At 39.6% G+C, this 22,533-nt stretch overlaps 1 protein-coding gene across 5 annotated transcripts in view; it reads left to right on the forward strand.

Moving 5' to 3' along the window:
- Positions 1 to 22,533, forward strand: part of fam49al (family with sequence similarity 49 member A, like) — a 44,307-nt gene extending 21,774 nt beyond the window's left edge. For 2 of the 5 annotated variants that reach the window (XM_037795380.1, XM_037795381.1), the window contains 10 exons: positions 4,466 to 4,545; positions 9,000 to 9,121; positions 11,465 to 11,570; positions 15,510 to 15,646; positions 15,751 to 15,828; positions 16,520 to 16,636; positions 17,856 to 17,935; positions 18,294 to 18,420; positions 20,453 to 20,523; positions 20,622 to 22,533. In XM_037795380.1, coding sequence (XP_037651308.1) covers positions 4,473 to 4,545; positions 9,000 to 9,121; positions 11,465 to 11,570; positions 15,510 to 15,646; positions 15,751 to 15,828; positions 16,520 to 16,636; positions 17,856 to 17,935; positions 18,294 to 18,420; positions 20,453 to 20,523; positions 20,622 to 20,685 — 975 coding nt within the window. In that variant the 5' untranslated portion in view covers positions 4,466 to 4,472 and the 3' untranslated portion in view covers positions 20,686 to 22,533. Of the gene's footprint in view, positions 1 to 2,848; positions 2,929 to 4,465; positions 4,546 to 8,999; positions 9,122 to 11,464; positions 11,571 to 15,509; positions 15,647 to 15,750; positions 15,829 to 16,519; positions 16,637 to 17,855; positions 17,936 to 18,293; positions 18,421 to 20,452; positions 20,524 to 20,621 lie in introns of those variants that run through there. The other 3 variants (XM_037795384.1, XM_037795385.1, XM_037795382.1) reach the window with 2 other exon arrangements.

Genomic DNA, 22,533 nt, shown 5'->3' on the forward strand with positions numbered 1-22,533 from the left:
TATAGCTCTCTTTCTCTGCCTCCCAACAGAGTTTGTAGACGTATATAATACAGTAGATACTCATCTGAGAGAGAAACCACTATACTTTGGAGAATGTCAGCCAACTGTCTGGCAGTGTACCTCCATCCTGCCTCTCATCTGAACCTCAGTGCTGCAATGCAACACCCATTCTTGCTGAGTAACAGTGAAAAGACCGGCTTTTTTTTTGCGGGACGGTGGCATCTCGTAAACATGCTAATGCTGGCCAGTAAATCAGTCTTGCAGGGGGGAAACTGATAGGCCTTCGCTATGTGCTAACATAGCACATAAACACAGAGGGTACGGCAGAGGAAGTGAAACTTGGCAGCTGCCACCGATGGCTCTTTATGATCGAGAAGGGGAGGAGAGGCTTTAATACTCGCACAGCTGAGAGTCATTTTTGAATATTGGATTCCACTTGGTTTTTGTGTTTATTCTGTGTTTTTATTATGCGGCCTCTCAATCTTCTCCCTCTTTGATCCCTTAACATCCATTTTCCTTAAATTCCCTCTTTAAGTAGCTTTGAGGTTGTTAAAAACATGTTATTACGCACTGTCTGACAATGTCACATTTTCTCTGTATCAGCTTGTTCCAGCTCTTTATTGAAGCTGTATGATGTGACACTGTATGTCTTACAGCTGCACCATTCATTCAAATGGAAATACTCTATATGTCTTGGGCATCATTTTAAACACAATTCTGACATATTTGGTATTTGTGGAAACATTGAAGTCTCCATCAATTACACACCACTAAACTGTGTGTTTGAACTAGGGGTTGGTGGTCCGATACCTTAAGTATAGATACTAATACTAAAATACTAAGTAACTGTTTTGAATATAGATAGCTACAAGCGGCAACAGGACCGATACCAAAAGATAGATCCATGTTAGATCATATTCTAGGCAGGAATATTACTTCTCTGCTATTGTCAGAGATGCTCACAATTTGTTTTTTGCAAGTCCAAGTAAAGTCTCTTCTGGTTGTAATGAGCGTCCTATCATCTGCTGCATGCCATCCAGTCTGCTTAAAACATGGCATAGCTATATCTAAGGAATTAAAAGCATGTACTGTATCATCACGCCTTTATCTATTAGCATACAGTATCAGCAAAGCAATATGGAAAAAAACATTTTTCATTTAAAGTAGACAGCTGTATTTTGGATATAAACTGACATTACTCAGGGCAACAGGAAAATATTGCTAACATTACTAGGCGTGTAAGAAAATATTGAAAATATTGAGTATCGTGATATTATGTTTTGTGATACTTTATCAATTCTCAAAAACTATTGATGTTTAATTAATAGTTTACATGCAAAGATTAACTCAGTCAATACTTTATTTCATTTCAAAGTAGAGCTATGATGTCGGATTTTACAGTGACTGTGATAAATACTAATGCAGATCCAGAATGCAGCATACAAATTGTACTCAGATGTTATATATATGGTGGAGTCTTCTTTATACTATGACAGTTTTCCTAAAATTAGATTTTTTTTAAATCGCAATATATCACTTTCCTTACTGTATCACAATATATCGCAATATACTGAATTGTAACCCCTGTATCATGATAAGTATCATATCGCCAGATTCTTGCCAAAACACAGCCCTAAACATTACTGAGCATGCAATAATAACCGTAACATATTTTTCAATAACAGTTAGAGTACAACCGTATTGTATAAGTACACTTGGTCTCCAACTAGTGACAGTTCACATGCTCACAAGTCATCTTTTGTAAGTCCAAGCCACAAGTCACTGTGTTTGCGACTTAAGTGTGAGTCCAAGTCCCCATCTCTGGCTGCTGTTGTGTGAATACTGTAATCACCGTTAGTTCAAAGCATTCACACACAATCTTTTGCCACAATATCACATAAATTTCCTATTAAAAATCTTACTTTTTTTAATGTGTTCGTGATAAAATTATCATAGAATAATAAAAAGATATGCTTAATTTTTGGTGGTGATGAAAATGTATTCAGAAGGATCCTTTTAATGATGCATCCACCTCATAAATCGTGACTCATTAGCTTATGTTCTATTATGTAGAGGTGAGCTGTTTTTCATTTTTAAATGCTGGCTCTGGCCTTATTACTTGGTATCGGATCAAAACCTAATTTTGTGATACGGCCCACCCCTATTTTGAATAATATTTGGCGTCTACACCGTCTGGCCCACTGGGATTGAAGAGGTTGAAACCAGGGGTCCACTGTCGTGGTCTTCATTATTAAAACACCTGACATATGTTGTTTTATCTGAACATACAAGCATATAATGCTGTTTATCCTGCCCGTCTGACCTGCAGTATAATCTGATAAAGCGTGCATCATTGGTCTCATAAAGCTCTGGCATCTGGCCTTTGGGTATGAAGTATAAAGAGCTTGTCATAAAGTATCCATAGACTGCTGTACTTGAAGAGCATTAGGAGAAAGGAGGCCGTACATAGCAGGCTTTTATTAGGTTACTATAGTAATGTAAATGGATTAAAACCGCTGCTCAGCTCTAGTGACTCCCGATGAGTGAGCTAAATGATTCACTACTGGACTTCGGCCCCCCTCTAATCGAATACAGCATACACTGTGTATGGGATGCAAACTGTGATCAGTGTCATTTATGACTGGGATGTCTGACTTCGCTCTGGACATATTGTTTAGACAGAAGGATGGAGGAGGAGAGGAAGAAGAGATAATTAGAAAAGTGCAGATGGGTAAAAAAAAAATTAAACACTCACAACCTGCTGTGTTCTCCATGTGCATGTTGTGTATTTACTCTGGGTTGCCAGGTTCTGCGTACTGTATGCATTTTGTTGTTTCCTCCCGTCCAGGTCGCCAGCCATGGGGAACCTCATTAAGGTCCTTGGCAAGGATTTAGAGAACTGTCCACATTTTTTCCTGGACTTTGAAAGTAAGTGAGCGCCGGGGTGTGTGCACGTGTCGGTGTGCTTGAAATGTGAGTGCACATGTGTGCAGCAGAGGTGTTCAGTGGGAGGTCGCTGGGTGGGGTCACGGGGAGGTATATTTGGATGTGAGCTGCTGAGTTGTTGATGGTGTGATGGAGTGTTGTTGTGGGTGTGGTTTGTCATTATCAGACGCTCTCTAGTCCCACTCTCGCTGCTTTCTGATGCTGAAAGCTGCTCTATCCAATGACGGTAGAAATATATATGTGGTGCATAGGTATAAATAAACTGGTAGGTAATTACAGTGAGGCAAACAAGCATCCATCTGATTTTCAGAGAAGAGTTCATTTCTGCTGTTACCTCTCAAACAACACTGTCCTCAAATAAAAAAAACTGATTTATATATATTCTGAATTTTATACAATATATAGGACTTTGACTCGTTGTAAGTGTGCATTTTTAAAGGTAGTAATTTTATAGAATTAGATTTATATCAATATTATTCAACAAAATCTCTCAAGAATTGAAAAAAATAATAAATTGAGGATGAATAAAACTTATTTGCCAGAAAATGAGGAATACATTATACTATTTTTTCTTTCTTTTTTTTTACATAGAATTATTTTTTAATTTTTAATTATTTTCATACTCTCTTTGTCTTTGTATCTCTTTGATTCTTGGGACAATGTGCTTAATTCCTATAATCCTTTATAATTTATAAATGTGAACAGAAAATTATGAATAAATTATAGTATTTTTATTTTATTTTTTTCTACATTTTTTTGGTTTTACAGTTATTTTAATTCTCTCTCTTTTCATATATTTTTGGGATAATTTTCTCATTTGTTATTGAAATAAATATAATCCCATATGATTTATGATTTTTGCCAGAAAATGAGAAATTAATTCTTGTATTTTTTTAAGTAGAATTATTTTAAAAAAATTCAATTTTTTCATTCTCTCTTTCTTTTGCTTGATTCTTAACAGAAAATGAGAAATAAATTAAAGTAGTCTTTCTTTGTATTACATTTTTTGTTTGTTTTTCAAATATTTTATTTATTCAATTATGTTTATATTTTCGGGATAATTTATTCAATTGCTATTGAAACAATCATAATCCCATATTTTTAACATGTGTGCCATAAAATGAGTAATACATTCTTATATTTATAATTTTTACATAGAAATCTGCAGATGAAAAAGTAGATTTAATTGGACTTTCTCTCTGTAGTATTTGACCTTTAAACTTGAGGATTGCTATCATCACCAAATCAACTTTTTCTACTCAAATCAAGCTATAAATAAAACTATAGCAGTGGGATTAAAGATGCTCTGTGTCCATGTTGCCATGCTTCACCCAGGACATACTTCCATCATTCCCATTCCAACAACCCCCTCTCATCCAGGCCCCCACCCCGACACATTCACCTCTCACACACCACACACACACATACAACTCACACACACATACACACATGTACACGCGCACAACCCCGACACCCGTCCCCTCATCACCCACAGACTTCTCCCCTCTCTCTGTTCCAGGGGGCTCATGGGAAACCTCCTGAAAGTGCTGGCTTGCGCCGAACTTGAGCATGGCCCAATAGTTTTCCTTGACTTTGAACGTGAGGCCATCCGCTTCTTATTTTTTTGAGTTATCCCTTTCTCTTCGTTGCTTTCTTTTCCTCATTCCATCAATCTTAGCTGGCCATTGTGTCATCCTTACATCCTTATTTACCCCCTTTGTCCCTCCTCAGCTCTGCTCCTCCTCACCCTCTTGTTTATCTTTTGATTTCTGCTGCAGGGACTGGCATTTGAAAGGCATTTGGCTTCTTTCTAAAGGGTCTTATTCACACGCGCCACATCTTATTAGACGCAGACAGATGCACAATGGCATGGTGACGCTGTAGCAAAATGACAACAATAATGCTTTGATCTCGGCTCCTAAGCTACAAAAACTGAAGAAAAATGAAAGTGAATGCCAGTCCTGTGTGGGTTCCTGTTGCTCGGGGATGACGATGTCTAACAAAAAGTCTATCGTCATCCCTCCTCCTCCTCATCTCCTCATCCCCTATTGTGTGACCTATTGTATGTCTGACCTGTGTGTGTGTGTAAGTGTGTGTGTTGCACTAAATAATGTGTGAGTCAGAGAGTGAAACTGATAACTGAAAGAAAGAGAGAAAGATCGAGAAAGAGGTTGGTAAATAAAAACACCTCTACCTCCTCTCTCTTTTTGTCTCATTTTCCTAGTCAGTGAATTCTAAACTTTGCAGTCTGAAAATTGTCCATCTCAACAAGTCATTTCATTTTAGTACTCAGTGTTAATTTGTCGCAACAAATAGCCTAAAACATTTTGTGTTTCACAAGAGTCTACAGCCATGTTAGCAGCTCTGTGAATCTGTACTTGTATGGTTCCCAACCTTTTTCCTTAAGGGGCCCCTTTTCTAGTAAACTGACGACCCCTGACTAATATTTTGACATATTTTATGGATATTTCATATTATACTCAGTGCATACCAATAACAGAACAACTGATAAACTGTACCATTAACCCAAAGAGTGAACGCAATAACTGCAGGAAGTTAGTATAAAACGAGCGATTTGTATTTTTTTATTTTTAACAATCATACATACTTAAAGGGACTGTTTGTAACTTCTTACGCGTATAAATCGGGTCGGTGTCCCATGCACGCTCGCGTGTGACTGCGCTGTTCTAACACAAACTACACGGAAGCACCAAAACAAGCAATTTCTGATTCTTACATGGAGTCCCTTTAATAGTATTCTTTTTTATAAAGTTCAGTGTTTTCTTCTCCCTGACGCTGGGCCATTGTTCTATTAGCTCTTTGATTGTTTTAACTGCGTACTTTTCTAATGCAGGACGAGGCTGTTTAGCAGAGAGGGAAGGCTCTGTGAATATAACTTGTGTTCACGTCTTCATCATGCCCTTACTCGATTCTGATCGGTCAATCACGGCGTTTTTACGGTCTGTTATTTCTTTATAGCAGACCGTTGCTATGTATAACATACTATGGTCGCAGTTCTGATGTCGGACTCTGGCGGACCGTTTTTGTGTCAAAATATTGATTTCTTAAGTAAGTCGCCGTGTAATAAGCGGGATAATGTACAGCTAGCAGGTCATTGTTGTGAAATAAACCTCTTCAGGGCGATGCAAGACCCCTCCGTTCGGGCCGTATCGCCCTGTCAGGGTTTATTTCACAACAATGACCAGCTCGCTGTACATTATTCCCTACATATCTTAAATAATAATCCAAATTTTAAAAATTACAATTTCATTTAGTTTTCTTCAGATATAGGACTATTGTATAATTAAAGAAATGACGCTTTGGCGACCCCTAATAGGGGTCGTGACGCCCAGGTTGTGAACCAGTGAACTAAATGCTAACATCAGCATGCTAGCATGCTCACAATGACAAAGCCAACATGCTCATGTTATACTGTAGATAGATATATCTATAGATAGATATATTGTAATGTCTACCATACGTTCACTATCTTAGCTCAGTGTGTTCGCATCTTTGCTAACTAGCACTAAACACATGCTGCTATCATGGCTAAAAATCCAAACCAAATGCAATATACTACATAGACTACTGGAATCAAGTCATCTTTATCAAAAATGATCCTACTGAGGATTTTAAGACTGATTTTGAGACTAAATGACTTGTTAAGATGGAGATGTTTTGCAGTGTATCCCAATATATTCTGCCCCTCCTCAACCACTTTCCCCCTTTAACAGCTGGCCTCCTCCTCCTCCTCCTCCTTTACTGACTGTACGTTAGAGAGGGAGTGGGAGAGCTCACTGCTGGCAAGAGACGTCAGCTGTCAAACAGGCTGAATTTACCCTTCATTTATTATGCCTGTGATTCACTTTACTTCAAAAGCGAGTGGAGTGAGTCAGGCTCAGGCACGGCAGCTTTAGACACGTCCCCCCTCCCCAACCAGCCCCGTGCCATCTGTGAGCTCTCCTTTCTCAACCCAGAGTCAACTCTGTCACACAGCTCAAAGTTTGGTTAAACTCGATAGCCTACTGAACTATGAAACTATTTATGTCTGAATGCAAATTATCATACTGTGATAAAACCTTTTGAAGGATCACATCTGATGACAAATTACAAAAATGTGGATAATTTTTCATTTAAAGTTTCCATCTCAGACATGAAAGCATTACGCTTGGTAACCAAAGTAACCATTTCATATCGCGATAACGATACATATCACAATATAGCATGTTTTATGGTAATTCAATAAATAAATAGTCTACATGAAATAACCACATGGTAAAGCCTATTTTTGTATACTACTTATACAGTATTGTATAGTGTATTTCTCACTTTAAGAACTTCAGTACAAAATCAATAGGTAACACTTTGTAATAACCATCATTTATAAATGGTAAATTGATAGTTAATTCAACTTAGTAAATAGTTATTTTACTGTTAACAAACAACAAAATGATAATTAATAATGTTTACTAATTATTAGTCATGCTATAATTTATGTTATTTTAACAGTTTATCGTTGCACACATTATAACATTTTATATACTACATATATAAATATCTATGTAAGATATTATTTGCAAACTTGAAAGAAATTGTAAAACATCACAGTGGCTCAATTTACTATTTATAAATGATGATTATTATAAGTGTGACCAATGAACATAACAATTTCATGTGAAATTATAGAGAAAAAAATAAATAAATGCTGTATAGGACTGGCCTATATCGCAATAGAAATGATATATAAAAATATATACAATAGACATTTTTTTATTTATCGGCAAAAAAGCAAAACTAATCCCTTAATGCTATGAGCACTACTAGTACTAGTAAACAAAAGATGTTGTTGTTTACAAGAGAAATGCACGTTGGTGACAAGTCATCACCAAAATAGCTATATGCTTGCTGTGTGATTATAGCAGTCAGTGAGCACGTAGGATAGCAAATATTCCGTGATTACTATTTCTCTGCAGGGAGGCAATGCTTCAGGGTGCAAACATAATCAGTGGTGCCACCGCCTGTAGAGATCTGCCTGGGCAAACTCCCACTCTCACTTCATACCTGAGTCACACACACTGAGACGGATAGTTTGAAGAAAAGAAGACCAAACACAATGATGACTCAAGAGGACGCATCTTAAATTGTGTCCCTCAAACACCTAATCCCTCTTGCATGCATGCAGCACGCCACATGGGCAAACAAAGCAGAACTGTGACTGGGAGGTGCCCTGCGGCAAAAACACTGAGTTTACAGTATGCACGCTGCTCAGTGTGTACGAGTGGAACAGAGAATGAGAAAGAGTGAGCATGCCCAGAGGTTCGTCCTCCCTGCTGCTTGTTTGTTTTAACATTTCTTACAATTAAACCTCAAGGGCAAAAAAATAAAAGTCCTTACCCATTCGTGGAGGGGGAATAGTGAGTGAGAAGACTATTATATTAAACTGATGGGACAATTACACCAAGCAGGCCTATAAATCTCCATTGAATAAACAGTTGGGACGATAAAGACAGATTGTTCAAAGCGGTGCAATCCAGCCACTTTTACTGCTCCTGAAAACCATCAAAATCAGCAGTTACACCCTCAACCAAATAGCTCCCTGAGGTGAAACTGACTGGTCATCTCCTGGTCCTTATTGGGTGTAATCAAACCTCACTGTGTGACAGAGCGTGGCTTGCAGGCCTTTTGCTATAATTCTATGCTGGGTAAATTGGATCATTCATTTACGTGCCAGATTTTGACCTTAGATGGCTGCAATGTCCACTAGCACGATGAAATGCAGTGATTTTCACTTGCAGGGACATTTCGCTTTTATTGCAGTCATGTAGTGAGTAATTAGTTATCTCAGGTTTTTATCTGGCCTTCTAGGATGTCATCTTCCTTCATCACTAACCTCCTTCTCTCCTCAAATCCTTCTCGTTCTCTTCACCCTCCCCGCCATCTTTCCCCTTTCCTCTTTTCTGCCACCTCACCCTCAATATTTTCAACCGTACCTTACATCACACTTTCACTTCCCACTCCCTCTCTTCCTCTTTCCTTCCTTCGTCTCCTACCAGATGCCCAGCCCACGGAGGCAGAGACAGCCGTGTGGAACCAGGTCAGCGCTGTGCTGGAGGAGGCTCATGGGATCCTAGCCGAGCTGCAGTCCTATAATGGCGCGGGCCAGGAGATACGAGAAGTGAGCGCGAAGCAGTCGATAAGTGCTGAACGTCAATAAACTCGAGTTTAGTCGAGCCATGGCGCAGTGTGTGTGATTCACATGTGTGGAAGTATTTTTTTCAAGCAAAACATTTCTTGCAATATGTTGTTTTTTGGCAGCGCTCCAGTAGAGGCATAAACATCATCCAGCTTTAGTGTGCTGAGATTCAACGACACATTACTGCAAACCAGTTCCCTCTGCAGCATGAACGATCGCTGCTGATTGCTCAGCTGTTGGCATTGCTTTACTTGTTAACAAATAGTGCTGAATCGTTTCCTCTCCTTGCTTCCTAACCTTGAGGACTTGGAGGCCTCTCTTAGGCAGACTCTTCCACTTACTCACATAGCTTGATAATTGTTTCTTTAAACATAACGGACCTGCTGAGGATTTCTGAAGTCAGCGAAAGACCTTAGCTGCTGTACCGCCCACTACTGACATGTAGGGGTATTTTATGTTCAATTAATCCCACCAGCGAGAACGATTCAGAATAAGTGAATCCATCTTTTTAAAAGGATGTGATTATCAGAGGAGCACTAAAGGATAAGTCTGTATTTTTCTTATTGCCCATAAATCCCATGAAAAGACCAAAACCCACAATGCATTGATCCTATTAAAAAGTATTGCCTGTGTAGCCAAAGCCGGCTTATTCCTTTGAGCCATTGTTGGTCAAAGAACTGTTAAAAATACATAAATGAGTCACGCCATTGCAGTGGGTGACATGTTCCTTCATTACGATTAACATGGGCACTGTAGTGAGTAAATCTTACAAACACTCTCCTGCTGCTAGCAAATGTGTATTAATCCATGGCTAAAAATATTCCCCAACAAACGCTCTGTTTATTCCTGTTTGAGTAACATTTGCTAAAACCGCAGTGCCCAGCTGTTAGAGAGCCCTTTTAGAGGTGAAACTATATATTTGTGACCCTTTTTTTTTCAAATTGACATCTTTAATGTGGACAAATGGGCTTGGTGCTGAGTACCCAACCCAGTTGCCAGAAAAAATGTTGGCATTGTATGGTTCTACAAACCACGGATACATTGAATCTCTACGTATTTGAACCAAAAACACATTTCATAAATATGTTTCCACTCAGCCTTGTATCACGCTTGCAGAAACGCACAATGCCACTTGGTTGTTAAATGATTGGTTAGGTCTAGGCAATAAAACTACTTGGTTAAGGTTAGAAAAAACATCATGGTTTGTGTTAAAATAATAACGTAACAACGTAACGTAACAACGTAACAACGCAACAACGTAACAGCGTAACGTAACAGCGTAACGTAACAGCGTAACGCAACAGCGTAACGTAAAAACGTAACGTAGCGTAACGTAACGAAACGGAACAATGGAACGGAACAATGGAACGTGACCCTGAAATATAACAACGTGATATAACAGCGTTACATAACAACTGTAACAACGTAACGTAACAATGGAACATAACGTTACGTAACAACATTACGTAACAACATAACATAACAACACAACGTATCAACATAACGTAACAACGTAACAACGTAACTACCAAAAATATATAACAACCGCCCTTAGCGGATTTCCGTACGTAACAAGCGTAACAGCATAGCTAATGTAGATAAATAACAACCACCCTTAGTAGGCTTTCTTTCGTAACGTTACGTAACAACCATAAAGTCAACGTTAAACTTTTAGTTTCACACGGAATACAAATAGCAGTCGCCTGGATGAAAGTCCTGGGTTTGTTTGAATGATCATCCACTCGCGTAACTTTCAATAATGGTCGATCGATAGACTACGTCACTTGCTCTGACCGAAAGCGAAAACTTTTACATTCAACGTAGGTTGAAAACCTATCCTTGTTTTTTTAGAAATGTACAATGCCAACATTTTTTCCTGCCGACTGGACTGGAGTGCCACAGAAGTGGTAGAAAGTTGGAAATTATTGAGAGACATACATTGTTGATTTTAATCTATACATGGGATTTGTTGACAATAAGAAAAATATAGAATAACACCAGTACAGTTGGATAGTTTGGTTAACTATGTCTAATAATTCATTCCAATAACCAAATAATACAAGAGATATGTCATTAAGTGGATATTATGTGCCATGTCAACAAAACTAAATTAGGTTTTGCTGGAAAATGACATTTGATACAGAGTCTTTGATACCTCAGTTTTTGCTGAACTTAAATTACTTTAATATGGAAGTATTATCAAATTTAAAAGTGAAAATGTTTTACTAAAGTGAAATATCGCTTAAAGGAAGAGAGGCTAGAAGAGATGAGGAGGTTTTTTTTAATCATTTTTGGAGAGTAACATCTGTGCTTCCTCGCCTGCAGGCCATCCAGAACCCAGGTGACCTCGCTCTGCAGGAGAAGGCCTGGAACGCAGTCTGCCCCCTGGTGGCCAAACTGAAGCGCTTCTACGAGTTTTCCCTCCGACTGGGTGAGCACGGCTACTACATACAGTCTATAGAGTAATTTCAGGTGATGTAACACACTCTCTGGTGGCCATATTGGAGGTCCAGTAAGAGCTGGAATAATTGCTGCAAGCAGCGCTAACCTAAATCTAAATTTAGAAAGAGCATTTGCTGTGAGAATCAAAGAAGCAAGGCCTCGACTATGGCTATCAAAGGGTACATTAGTGGGTGAAAGTGTTGTATGGGTGTAGAGTCAGAGGAAGGAAGGAAGATTATAAGAAATGGGTGCACACAGAAAGAGGAGCATCACTCTCACTCGTGTCTATTTGCTGAGGCTACAATGAGCTTTTCTTGCATTCTGGCAAAGCTGTAAAGTCTTTCTTTGGTGTCTGTTTATCACATTTTGTGACAGAAATATATGTGAAATGGCTGTTTTAGAGCGTTACTTCACATTTGCAGTGCATAAAAGTGTACAGGATTGCTGAAATGTTAAAGTCTCACAGATTAGTACTGCATGGAGCTGTTGCTTTTGTCTTTTGAAAGCTATTTTGACAGTTACAGGGTGTGAGACATGACATGTCTCGTATGTGACAGACAGTTGCTGTAAATAGGCCTACATTGTGACCCTGACAAATACCAGCCCGTTGTCATTCACAGGGCGTCACATGAAGCTTTGTCCCGGCCGTCGGCATTCGATACCGGCTAGAATGTGACAAGGCACCTTTTAGTGCCTGTATGAGATGCACCAGACTTTCCATTAACTACAATGTAAACCCATCCACTGCAATAGTAAATGATCAGGGAAAGTGCTGTTATGTTTGCGTACAATCAGCTTTTTGTTCGTGTCCCGTGTTCACAACGTCAAGTGACATTTTCACTGTCCAAACATAGTATTTTTAAGCCCAACCATGTTGTTTTTTCCTAAACTTAACTAAGTGGTTTGGTTGCCTAAACCTAAGCAAGTGTTTTTGTTTAATTCACAACATTAAGCACGTGTTTACGCGACCGAAAAGTGAGTAAAGAGAGTATGAGATGAGTCGGGATGAGAATGTGACAGTGAAAAGAAATATATTTAAACACAGGGAATGCATTGAATATGTTTCATTGATCCTGAAATAAGAGACCGATTCATTTTAAGGTGATGAACAGCGAGACTATTATCATATACTAGCAATGGGGAGAAGCTCATACTGTCAGTGCGGCTTCACAGCTCCACTCCATGTTGTACCACCATCGTGATTTTACATGCAATTTCAGTCCGGCTGCATTCCTTAACACACACACACACACGCACACACACACACACACACACCCACACATACTATGATGTCCTCTCAGCCATCTCTGCAGCATCCTGACCTAGCAGCCAGGCAGCCGTTGCTACGGAAACAGTGGTACATGGTCGCCCAGCACAAAGACAGACAGTAGAGAGAGTAGAAAGAGAGAGAGTAGAGGAATAGAGTTGTGCTGCCGCCTCTGCTCTGCCTTCCAATAATACTTCGATCTCATGGACATCGTGTTCTCAGCTTACTGTAGAAGGAGGGCTAACTAATAATTAATGATAATGTATCTGCGCTAATGTATCTGTGAGGTATAGTACAATAGATATCTTGTAGACATCGCCTTCCTGCACCTCCTTATGGAGAGAAACGGGATTAAATCTTAATGAGATATTTATTTGACCAAAGGGGACAAACAAGAGGTTAAGAGGTCAGAAAACAAACAGCTGCAGTGTCTCTCTATCCAATCTGTCAGTATATACCCTCAGGAGGAATCAGTGCTCAGGATAGGGACCAAGCGCTCTGTGCTAACAGCAGGAGGGAGGTTTCTGCCCAGGCCCTTTAGATGAAACACTTCGTTGCTGTATTTATAGAAGGCCCTTATGCATTTTTAATGCAGAGGAAGGGATGTGGCCTCAGGGGACTTTGCTTCTGAGGCATTTCTACTACACAGAGCCTCTGAGGTCCGGCTCTGGTGGTGTCTGGTTTGTTGGAGGCAGCAAAGCAGTGGAAAGGCTTATTAGGTTCAATAGTGACACAGGGGATGTGTATGGTCACTGATACAGAGTCCACGAGGATGCTCCATCTGTATGATGAGCCGCAGTGTGATCTCTACGGAGTACCACTTACAGTATATGTTCATTCAGTTTGTCTTATAGAGTGAAATTTATTGTTAATGCAAAAAGAGAGCTGCTGAAGTGCAGAAACTCTGCAGCCTGCTCATCTCTGCTTGAGGTTACATTAGATGCTACTAGCCAGAGGTCCTAAAGTCCTAAAGTTTGAGTTTCAAATCCTAAACAAGTCATTATTCAATCGTGTGAAGGGCTCATTGCATGGGTGGAATATGATCTCAAAAAAGTACAAAATGTAAGTCTCCTTCAAAAATAATCCAAGACACACTGTAGAGTTTGAACAAAATTAAAATGCCTTTTATTTTACATGGAAATAATTGTTTAAAATGACCAATGCATTGCGACCGACATAGGTCTTCATCAGGGTCATTGTCAGCATTCAGCAGTAGCTTGCAAGCTACTACTACTTTTTTGAGATCATATTCCACCCATACAATGAGCCCTTCACAAGACTGAATAAGCACAGTATACACCTGAAGGATCCAAGGAGCACCTGTATGTGATTACCACAAAGACCCAGGAGTGCTTCTACTCAGCTGTCCAAAAATCATCCAAATGTAAATGTCATTTGCGTCTCTGTCTGTAATTTTCGACATGCGTGTTTTGCATACTGCAATTTGTATTTTTTGCATTGTTTTTTTACTCAAACGACATTATCTTTGGTTCAAACAAAGTGGATCTGGGGAATTAAGTGTTGACTTGTTGGCGGTCGAATTGCATTGTGGGTAATGTAGGCACCAGGTATTAACAAGGGAAAAGAACTCTCTGGTTCTGTTGCATCCTTTTTTTTTTGCAACACGTTCTCATCCCAACTCGTCACATACTGACGCTTTGTCATACCCCTCGGCGTCACTTTTCACTCGCAGTAAAAACGTGTTTAATGTTGTGAATTAAACAAAAACACTTGCTTAGGTTTAGGCAAGAAACCCACATGTTTAGGAAAAACAACATGGTTGGGCTTAAAATTTCTACGTTTGTACACTTGTGACTTGACCTTGTGAACGCAGGACATGAACGAACAGCTGACTGTAAAGTGAAAGTGAAACGTAATGCACGGGAACGGCAGCCTCCTGGATGAAAGCACCGTGCTATTGGATCCATCCACGCACCGATATTTTTTTTTTTATTGATTGCTGTCAGGATGTACTGAGAATTTCAACTAATGTAACAAAAAATGTTCCTAAAATCTTTACCAACCCTGCCTTTAAGGGATCACCAAAGTCATTATGTCATCTATTTCATGGCAATCCATTAAGTTGTAGTTGTTGAGATATTTCAGTCTGGACCAAAGTGATGGGCCGACCAATCAACAGACCAACATCGTCAACCTTAAAGTCATGCCCCTATAGCCTGACAGAAATAAATATTAAGAAGAAAAATAACTCAGACGTGTTGTCCCAAAGCTTGAGGGTGATGCTAAATGTCTGGTCACATTAAAGGTTAAATCCCAGCCAGAAGGGCCCTGTTTGAGGACCTGAGCCCTGTTCTCAGAGGGGATCCAAAGGTCTGTTAAACTGCCTGAGGCCAGATCCCACTGTGCTCTAACAGTGCCGGGTCCATTTCTAAAAGCCCAACAGGTATCCAGTGATATCCAGTGAGGAGGTGACGGAACTGGAGTGAAGCGATTTCATCTGTTTGATTTGCAGTTTAAATCCTGCTGCTGCTGCTGCGGCTGCGTTTTGTTTTTAACTCTGGTGACATGAAAGAGAATTCAGATCCAGGCCAGATTAGAGAGAATTACAGCAGTCTGAACACGAGGAGATAAAAGTATGTACATTAGCAGCGTGGCATGCAGATTGCAGCTTGTGAAGATACATGTCTGACATCTTTGCAGAGAACGCCCTGCGCAGCCTGCTGGAGGCGCTGACCAGCCCGCCGTACGCTCCCATGCAGCACCTGGAGAGAGAGCAGGCCCTGGCCAAACAGTTCGCTGAGATCCTTCATTTCACACTCAGCTTCGATGAACTAAAGGTGAAGGCAATCGTTTTTTCGTCCGATTACAGAATCTCAGAGACTGACCTTTACTGTAACTGCAAAAATCAATATCATAAATCACCTCTTCTCTCACCATGCAGATGACAAATCCAGCCATTCAGAATGACTTCAGCTACTACAGGAGGACCATAAGTAGGAACAGGCTGAACAACCAGCAGGTGAGGCCTCGACGGAGACATGATCCGGCTGTTTATGCTGCACCGCTTCCCTTTCTCTGTTTAATCATTTATGACTGAGGTGGAGGTGTTTCTTTCCTCCTAACAACACTCAGAGATGTACAAGAAATATTCCACTTCCCACACGAGTCACACAAATTAGAGCCGCTCTCATCACACGCACATTACACAATTACATTTACTGAAGTACTGTACTTCAGGAAAATGTTGAGGTACTTGTGCTTTACTTGAGTGTTTCCATTTCATGTCTTTATACATCTTTGCAAAGTCAGATTATTAATACAAAATCTAACAATAAATGATGAGGTATTTTTAATATGGATTACGTCACCCAGCAGTAACTTTAGCAGCTGCAACATTAGTGATGCTTACATATTAATGCAATCTCATAATATAATATATAGTATATTGTTCTGAAATGGGTCATTCTGCATAATTAGCACTTTTACTTTCGCAAATTTAAGTATATTTGAATGCTAATACTTGTGTACTTTTACTGAAGTAAAGTTTTGAATGCAGGACTTTTACTTGTTAGAGAGTATTTCTACACTGTGGTATGACTACTTTTACTTATAATAGAGTATTTCTATACTGTGGTATTGCTTCTTTTACTTGTAACAAAGTATTTCTACACCGTGGTGATGCTACTTGGGTATTGTGTATTGCCTCACAGCTGGAAGCGGAGAACGAGGTCAACAATGAGATGGCTAACCGGATGTCCCTGTTCTACGCTGAGGCAACACCGATGCTGAAGACTCTGAGTAACGCCACCACCAAGTTTGTTTCAGAGGTACATTTCCAATTCTTCTCAAGTCAGATCCATATAGAAGTGTTCTGTAACGAGACTTGGTTTACACAAAGAGAGTGGGAACTTTCAGTCCAGATTTAACGCTCATAGTTTTAAGTATTGTCATTGAGAGCAAGCTTCAAGCGAAAGTCACATTTAGAAGTGTGTTTACCGGTACGCTAGTGCTTAATGGCCATCTCAGTATGACCGCAGACTTTTGTATTGGTTCGCTCTTACATATAAATAGCTCCTTGGACTGGTTCCTTCTCATACATACATGTGTAAATGTGTGTAAATTTGTGTATGTGTAAATTTCTCACTGAAATTGGTTTAAAATCGACCTATAACAGTTTTATTGTACTGCATATTAACTGGCTATTGTACTCATTCACTTGTAGTGTGTGACAGTTGTATTAGTCTGCTTGTATTGTTTGTGTTTATTGTTGTAACAATGTTCATGCTGCCAAGGCCACTCTTGAAAAAGAGATTTTTACCTGGTTAAATAAAAGATATACATAGAAGGCATCCAAAAAATAAATCAAGGGAGTGTTCAAGGTAATGTCAAGACGTCTTGTGCTAACTGATCACAGAGAACATGCAGACTAATTATTAAAAAGCTACGGAGCGCAAAATACACCAGTGAATATAACATATAACTCACCATATAACTATTTAAAATAAGTGTTTTTGCACTCAATATTTATAAGTATTCTATATAACTTATATAACTTGTCCTTATCAGTGGAACAATATCAGGCTTCAATCGTGAGGTTTAGTCGATGGATGCCCTTGTACACTTCCTTCCTCACCTCAAAGGCCCTGAGCTGCTAGACTGTGGCGTGAAAACTTCCACCTCTCATTTCCTTTGCTGTCAAAACAATATTTTAGTGTATTGGAAGCAGTCTTTTTCTAACCTCAGTGCAACTCGAGGCAACTGACATTTGAGACTAAAATAAACTAAAAATTTAGAGAACATGCAGGTCACGATTGCCTTTCAGCAAAGCTGCCTTCCCTTCCTTATTCTGTTACTAAACTCTGCAGATGTACTTTGTCTCCACCTTGTGGTAGAACATTTTGTTCAATCAGGACATAAACTACAGTGTTTGTTAATGAGGGGAAGGGATGGACATTCTCAGTAAATTCCGAAACATTCAAATTAACGTTATTTTTAGGCAGAGCGGCTTTTCATCTGTACCAACTTCTCTTTTTCTCCGTCCTTCAGAATAAGACTTTGCCCATAGAGGACACCACAGACTGTCTGAGCACCATGGCCTGTGTGTGCCGCGTCATGCTGGAGACTCCGTGAGTACTTTCTACACACTTTCCCTTTCTCTCCATCAATCCATCTCCTTCTCTGCTTGTCCTCAAAGGTCAGAAGCCTTGATTTTAATTAGCTGATTTAAATTAATTAAGTCCTTTCAGAGTGAACACAAAAGAGTCCTTCTCAAGTTTGAGCCACTTATTCAACCGACTGAATCCGAGTCATAGAGTCCTTCATGCCACATTTAAAATGTTTAATCTTTTTTATTAGATGTCTTTATGTGAATAAAAAAGCCATCAGCAATTTGTCACACAGTGCTTCGAATAACGGCAGCAATATCCTGACCCTGACTCTAAGTCCCATCCTGATCTCTCGTTTAACAACTGCCTTCTGTTCCAGGGAGTACCGCTGTCGGTTCACCAACACAGACACCATGCTGTTCTGCATGAGGGTGATGGTGGGAGTCATCATTCTCTATGACCATGTTCACCCTGTCGGGGCTTTTGCCAAGACCTCCAAAATTGATGTGAGTACACACAAATAACTGACGCACATCTTTGTAGTTTCTGTCTTGCAACATTGTTAAATATTCCCTTTAAAATTTCTATTAGATTACATTTAGAGCCTTCGTTAGGTATGCTTCTGTACCTGAAGATGTGCTTTTGCTACTGAAATAAAATAGTCATTTTAAAGGGGTTGAAGTCCACACAAATACACACTTCTTTCTAATAATGCATCATCACAGTGTGGTGCGAGATTATTCTACTTCACGGTCAATAAAAGCTGCAGTAAAAGCTGCCTAGTTCTGCCTTTAGAGGGAAGCTAACCCACCTGAATCATTTTGTTAGTCCAGGCTTCTGTGGAGAGTTTTTGTGTTACAACCATAGACTGTATATAAGAGGTAGACATAGTCACTGTGATGTCACTCCTTGGTTTGTAAACTGCAGTTTTGAAGCCTAGAGTTCGACATTTGGCCGTCGCCATCTTGGTTTAATGCAACCAGAAGTGACACAAGCGGGGGGAGCTAAGTACAACCGAACGCTGAATAAGATATTTTTAGGCGACCACTGTGAAAGGGTTAAAGTTGTAAGACAAAAACACAGACAACTCCCAGACCGGACAATGTCGTGGTAGCGAACTGTCAATCACAAGGTAGCCACGCCCTAAAGCATCCCCTGCTGTATGGTCTATTTGACTCTAAATGGGACCATAATTTACTAAATGAACATCATGCTGTATTGAAGAAGACTTGAAACTAGCGATTGAGACCATAAACTCATGTTTACAATGTTTACTGAGGTAATAAATCAAGTGAGAAGTAGGCTCATTTTCTCATAGACTTCTATATAATCAGACTTCTTTTCGCAAACAGAGGAGTCGCCCCCTGCTGGCTGTTAGAAAGAATGCAAGTTTAAGGCACTTCTGCATTGACTTCACTTCTCAGACCCCCGCGGTTGACCACTGGTTCCAACTTGTGTTTTAAATGCTGTTTCAGATACTCAAAGAAACAGTGTGCAACATCTAAGGGGATCTATTGGCAGAAATAGTATATAATATTAAGTATTCTTTAGTTTAGTTTAGTTTTCTTTAGTGTTTAATCAAATCGTTGTGTTTTCGTTACCTTATAATGAGTCGTTTATATCTGCATACGGAGTGGGTCCTCTTCACAGAGCCGGCCACCATCCGTGTTTTCGTGGTGGCCACCATAGTTCTCCTACACGCTTGGCACCCAGAGAGAAGTTTCAGTTGGTTGCAATCTGCAACCTCACCGCTACATGCTGCCAGATCCTACACACTGCGCCTTTAAGAGATTAAGATTTGATGGAAAAAAGTGAATGCTTTACATTTCTATTAGGGCTGTCAATCGCAAATTAATCGCATATTTTGTATCTGTTCAAAATGTACCTTAAAGGGAGATTTGTCAAGTATTTAATACTCTTATCAACATGGGAGTGGGAAAATATGCTGCTTTATGCAAATGTATGTATATATTTATTATTGGAAATTGAAAATAACAAATATTGTCCAGAAACCCTCACAGGTACTGCATTTAGCATAAAAAATATGCTCAAAACATAACTTTGCAAACTGCAGCCCAACAGGCAACAACAGCTGTCAGTGTGTCAGTGTGCTGACTTAACTATGACTTGCCCCAAACTGCATGTGATTATCATAAAGTGGGCATGTCTGTAAAGGGGAGACTCGTGGGCACCCCTAGTTATTTCTTGTGAAATACTGAATATATTTACCTTTGCTGTAGAAATCCTCTTTGATTCAACTGCTCACAACTCATGTCCACACAAAGGCCAACACCTGTGAAGACAAACAGATAACGCTTCATTTTAAACAGTAGCAAGCCAAGAAGGAACCACAGGACTAACCTTATAAAGACGTGTTTGCTCATGTATGATACATACTGTGCATCGCACACTTTTACCTTTACAAATGTGTATTTTTGAGTCAGTGTTTTGGCTGCTGTAGCAGCAACAGCAGGAGATGAGGTGGATCTGAGGCTGCTGACCTTTCTCTAACGCCCTGTGTTGTCTTTGTGGCGGCAGATGAAGGGCTGCATCAAGGTGCTGAAAGAGCAACCATCCAACAGTGTGGAGGGACTTCTGAACGCACTGAGGTGTGTATGATGAACGTTTGTGTCTCTGTGACAGAGAAAAGAGCTACACAAACAAGGATTTCTAAGAGCATTTCTCTGTTTGTTACCTTCTTCCTCAGGTATACGACACGGCATCTAAATGATGACAGCACCTCCAAACAAATCAGGGCCCTCCTGCAATGAGAAGGTGGAGAGAAGGAGTGAGGAAAAGAAGGAGCGCACTTGAAGGAGGAGAGAAAAAAAGAAAGACGAGGAGGAAACAAACGCCAGTGGCTGATAAACCTGTTTGTTTACAACGAACAAAGAAAATCATCTCCGGGGTTAAGAGAAACCTGATGATAATAAGAAGAGGAAAAATAATTATATATATTGTCAGCTGTCCATCATTCTGTCTCTCATTTTGTAAAGTAAGAAAAGAGAAAAAAAAGCCAGAAAAGAAAATATAGATATATATTAAAAACAAGTGAAACACAACGCAGCAGAAGTAGGATTAAAGAGGAAGCTATATTGCAAAATTTAAGGTCAGAACCGAAACAAACTGAAAATGTACAAACGAAAAAAAAAAGGTTCATGTTCCAGCTGTAGTCTGACAAGTATTTTTGCACACAAACAACGCCATCTCCTTTACCCCTGAGATCTGATCCCAAACTGATTCCCGCAGACTTTCCTGTGCCCCCCTCACACACTCGGATTAAGGTCTTGAGGTTGCAGATCTCCTTCAGCTGCACTGATCTCCACCTACAGGTGAAGTATGAAGCAATGTGATGGATGCACTCCGGAGATTTGCTTCTACCTGTTTTGTTTATTTTCTGCATCGGTGCAGCTGAAGGAAAGGAGGCAAGGAGTCCATTTTTGCCCTCATTTTCTCCCTCATTGCCCATCGCCCTCATCCCTATTCCCATCCATCCATCTATGGGATATGTGGTTTTTCTTGGCACACAAAAAAATGGCCATCCAATATTGTGTGCCCTTACGCTGTATATGTTCCAGCACAAAACATCTTGTGAGTAGTCTGGCTTTACTTGAACGTCGTTCACTCTCTCTCTCTCTCTCTCTTTCTCCATGGTGCTAATGTGGTTTAGATATCACAGTGCTAGATTGTTAGATATCAGTTTCTTCATCCCTTTTTTTGCACCGATATGTTGAATCTGCTTTCATCTATTCTGTGATTAGTGCACAAACAGGGATGAATCAGATTTTAAAGGACCTGTAAGATTAAAAAAGGCATTCTAGGAAACCACAGCACACTTACTTCTTCACCCAGTGCCAAAGCTGATTGTTTTTTTTTGCATCATCAAGCCAGGCTCGAGGAGGAGGATGAGGGTTTTTTGAAGTCTTATAAAACATCACTGATTGTCATTTTAAGTACATATGAGGATGTGAACGAGCCAAACAATAAAATGACGCACACAAAGTGAGAGAGAGAAATTTACACACATGCATTTTAAAAAGGGAGATCTGAGTGTTACAGTGTAAATATGTGAGGCTTTTCTCAACAGGCATCTACATGGTCAGCTTGGGTCGTCAAGGAAAAACATACATCTGCTTTCTTTTTAGTACGAGGTTGTCAAAGAACTAAGTCATTGAATGAAAAAATGAAGATTAAAAAAAAATTCAAAACGGAGATTAAAAAGAAGTGCTGTACTTTGGATGTCTATAGCCCTTAGTCTAATTTAATTTGATCTTATAATATATTTTCTATACAGGGGTATGTGAACAAGCATATTCTGTATAAATATATAGATGGCATGTTGTAAAAGTTCTGACAGAAATGTGTAAATAAGGTGTTTTTATTCATTTTTAATTGTTCAGTGATGCTGGAATTGGGTATGTGTTGTCTCTCAGAATTACCATGCGTTTGGCTTGGACCATCGGACTTGCCGTAGTCATAGGTTTCAGAAATTCAGCTTCATTATTGCAGATGAACCAGAGGGAGGGGAGGGATGCTAAGGTGGGGGGGTAGGGGCTGTCCATTTGCTTGTTATTTTGTACATTTTGTGCAACAATAAACTTGTCATTTATTACATTCAA

Source organism: Sebastes umbrosus, chromosome 15, assembly GCF_015220745.1.
Source record: "Sebastes umbrosus isolate fSebUmb1 chromosome 15, fSebUmb1.pri, whole genome shotgun sequence".
Lineage (NCBI taxonomy): Eukaryota > Metazoa > Chordata > Actinopteri > Perciformes > Sebastidae > Sebastes > Sebastes umbrosus.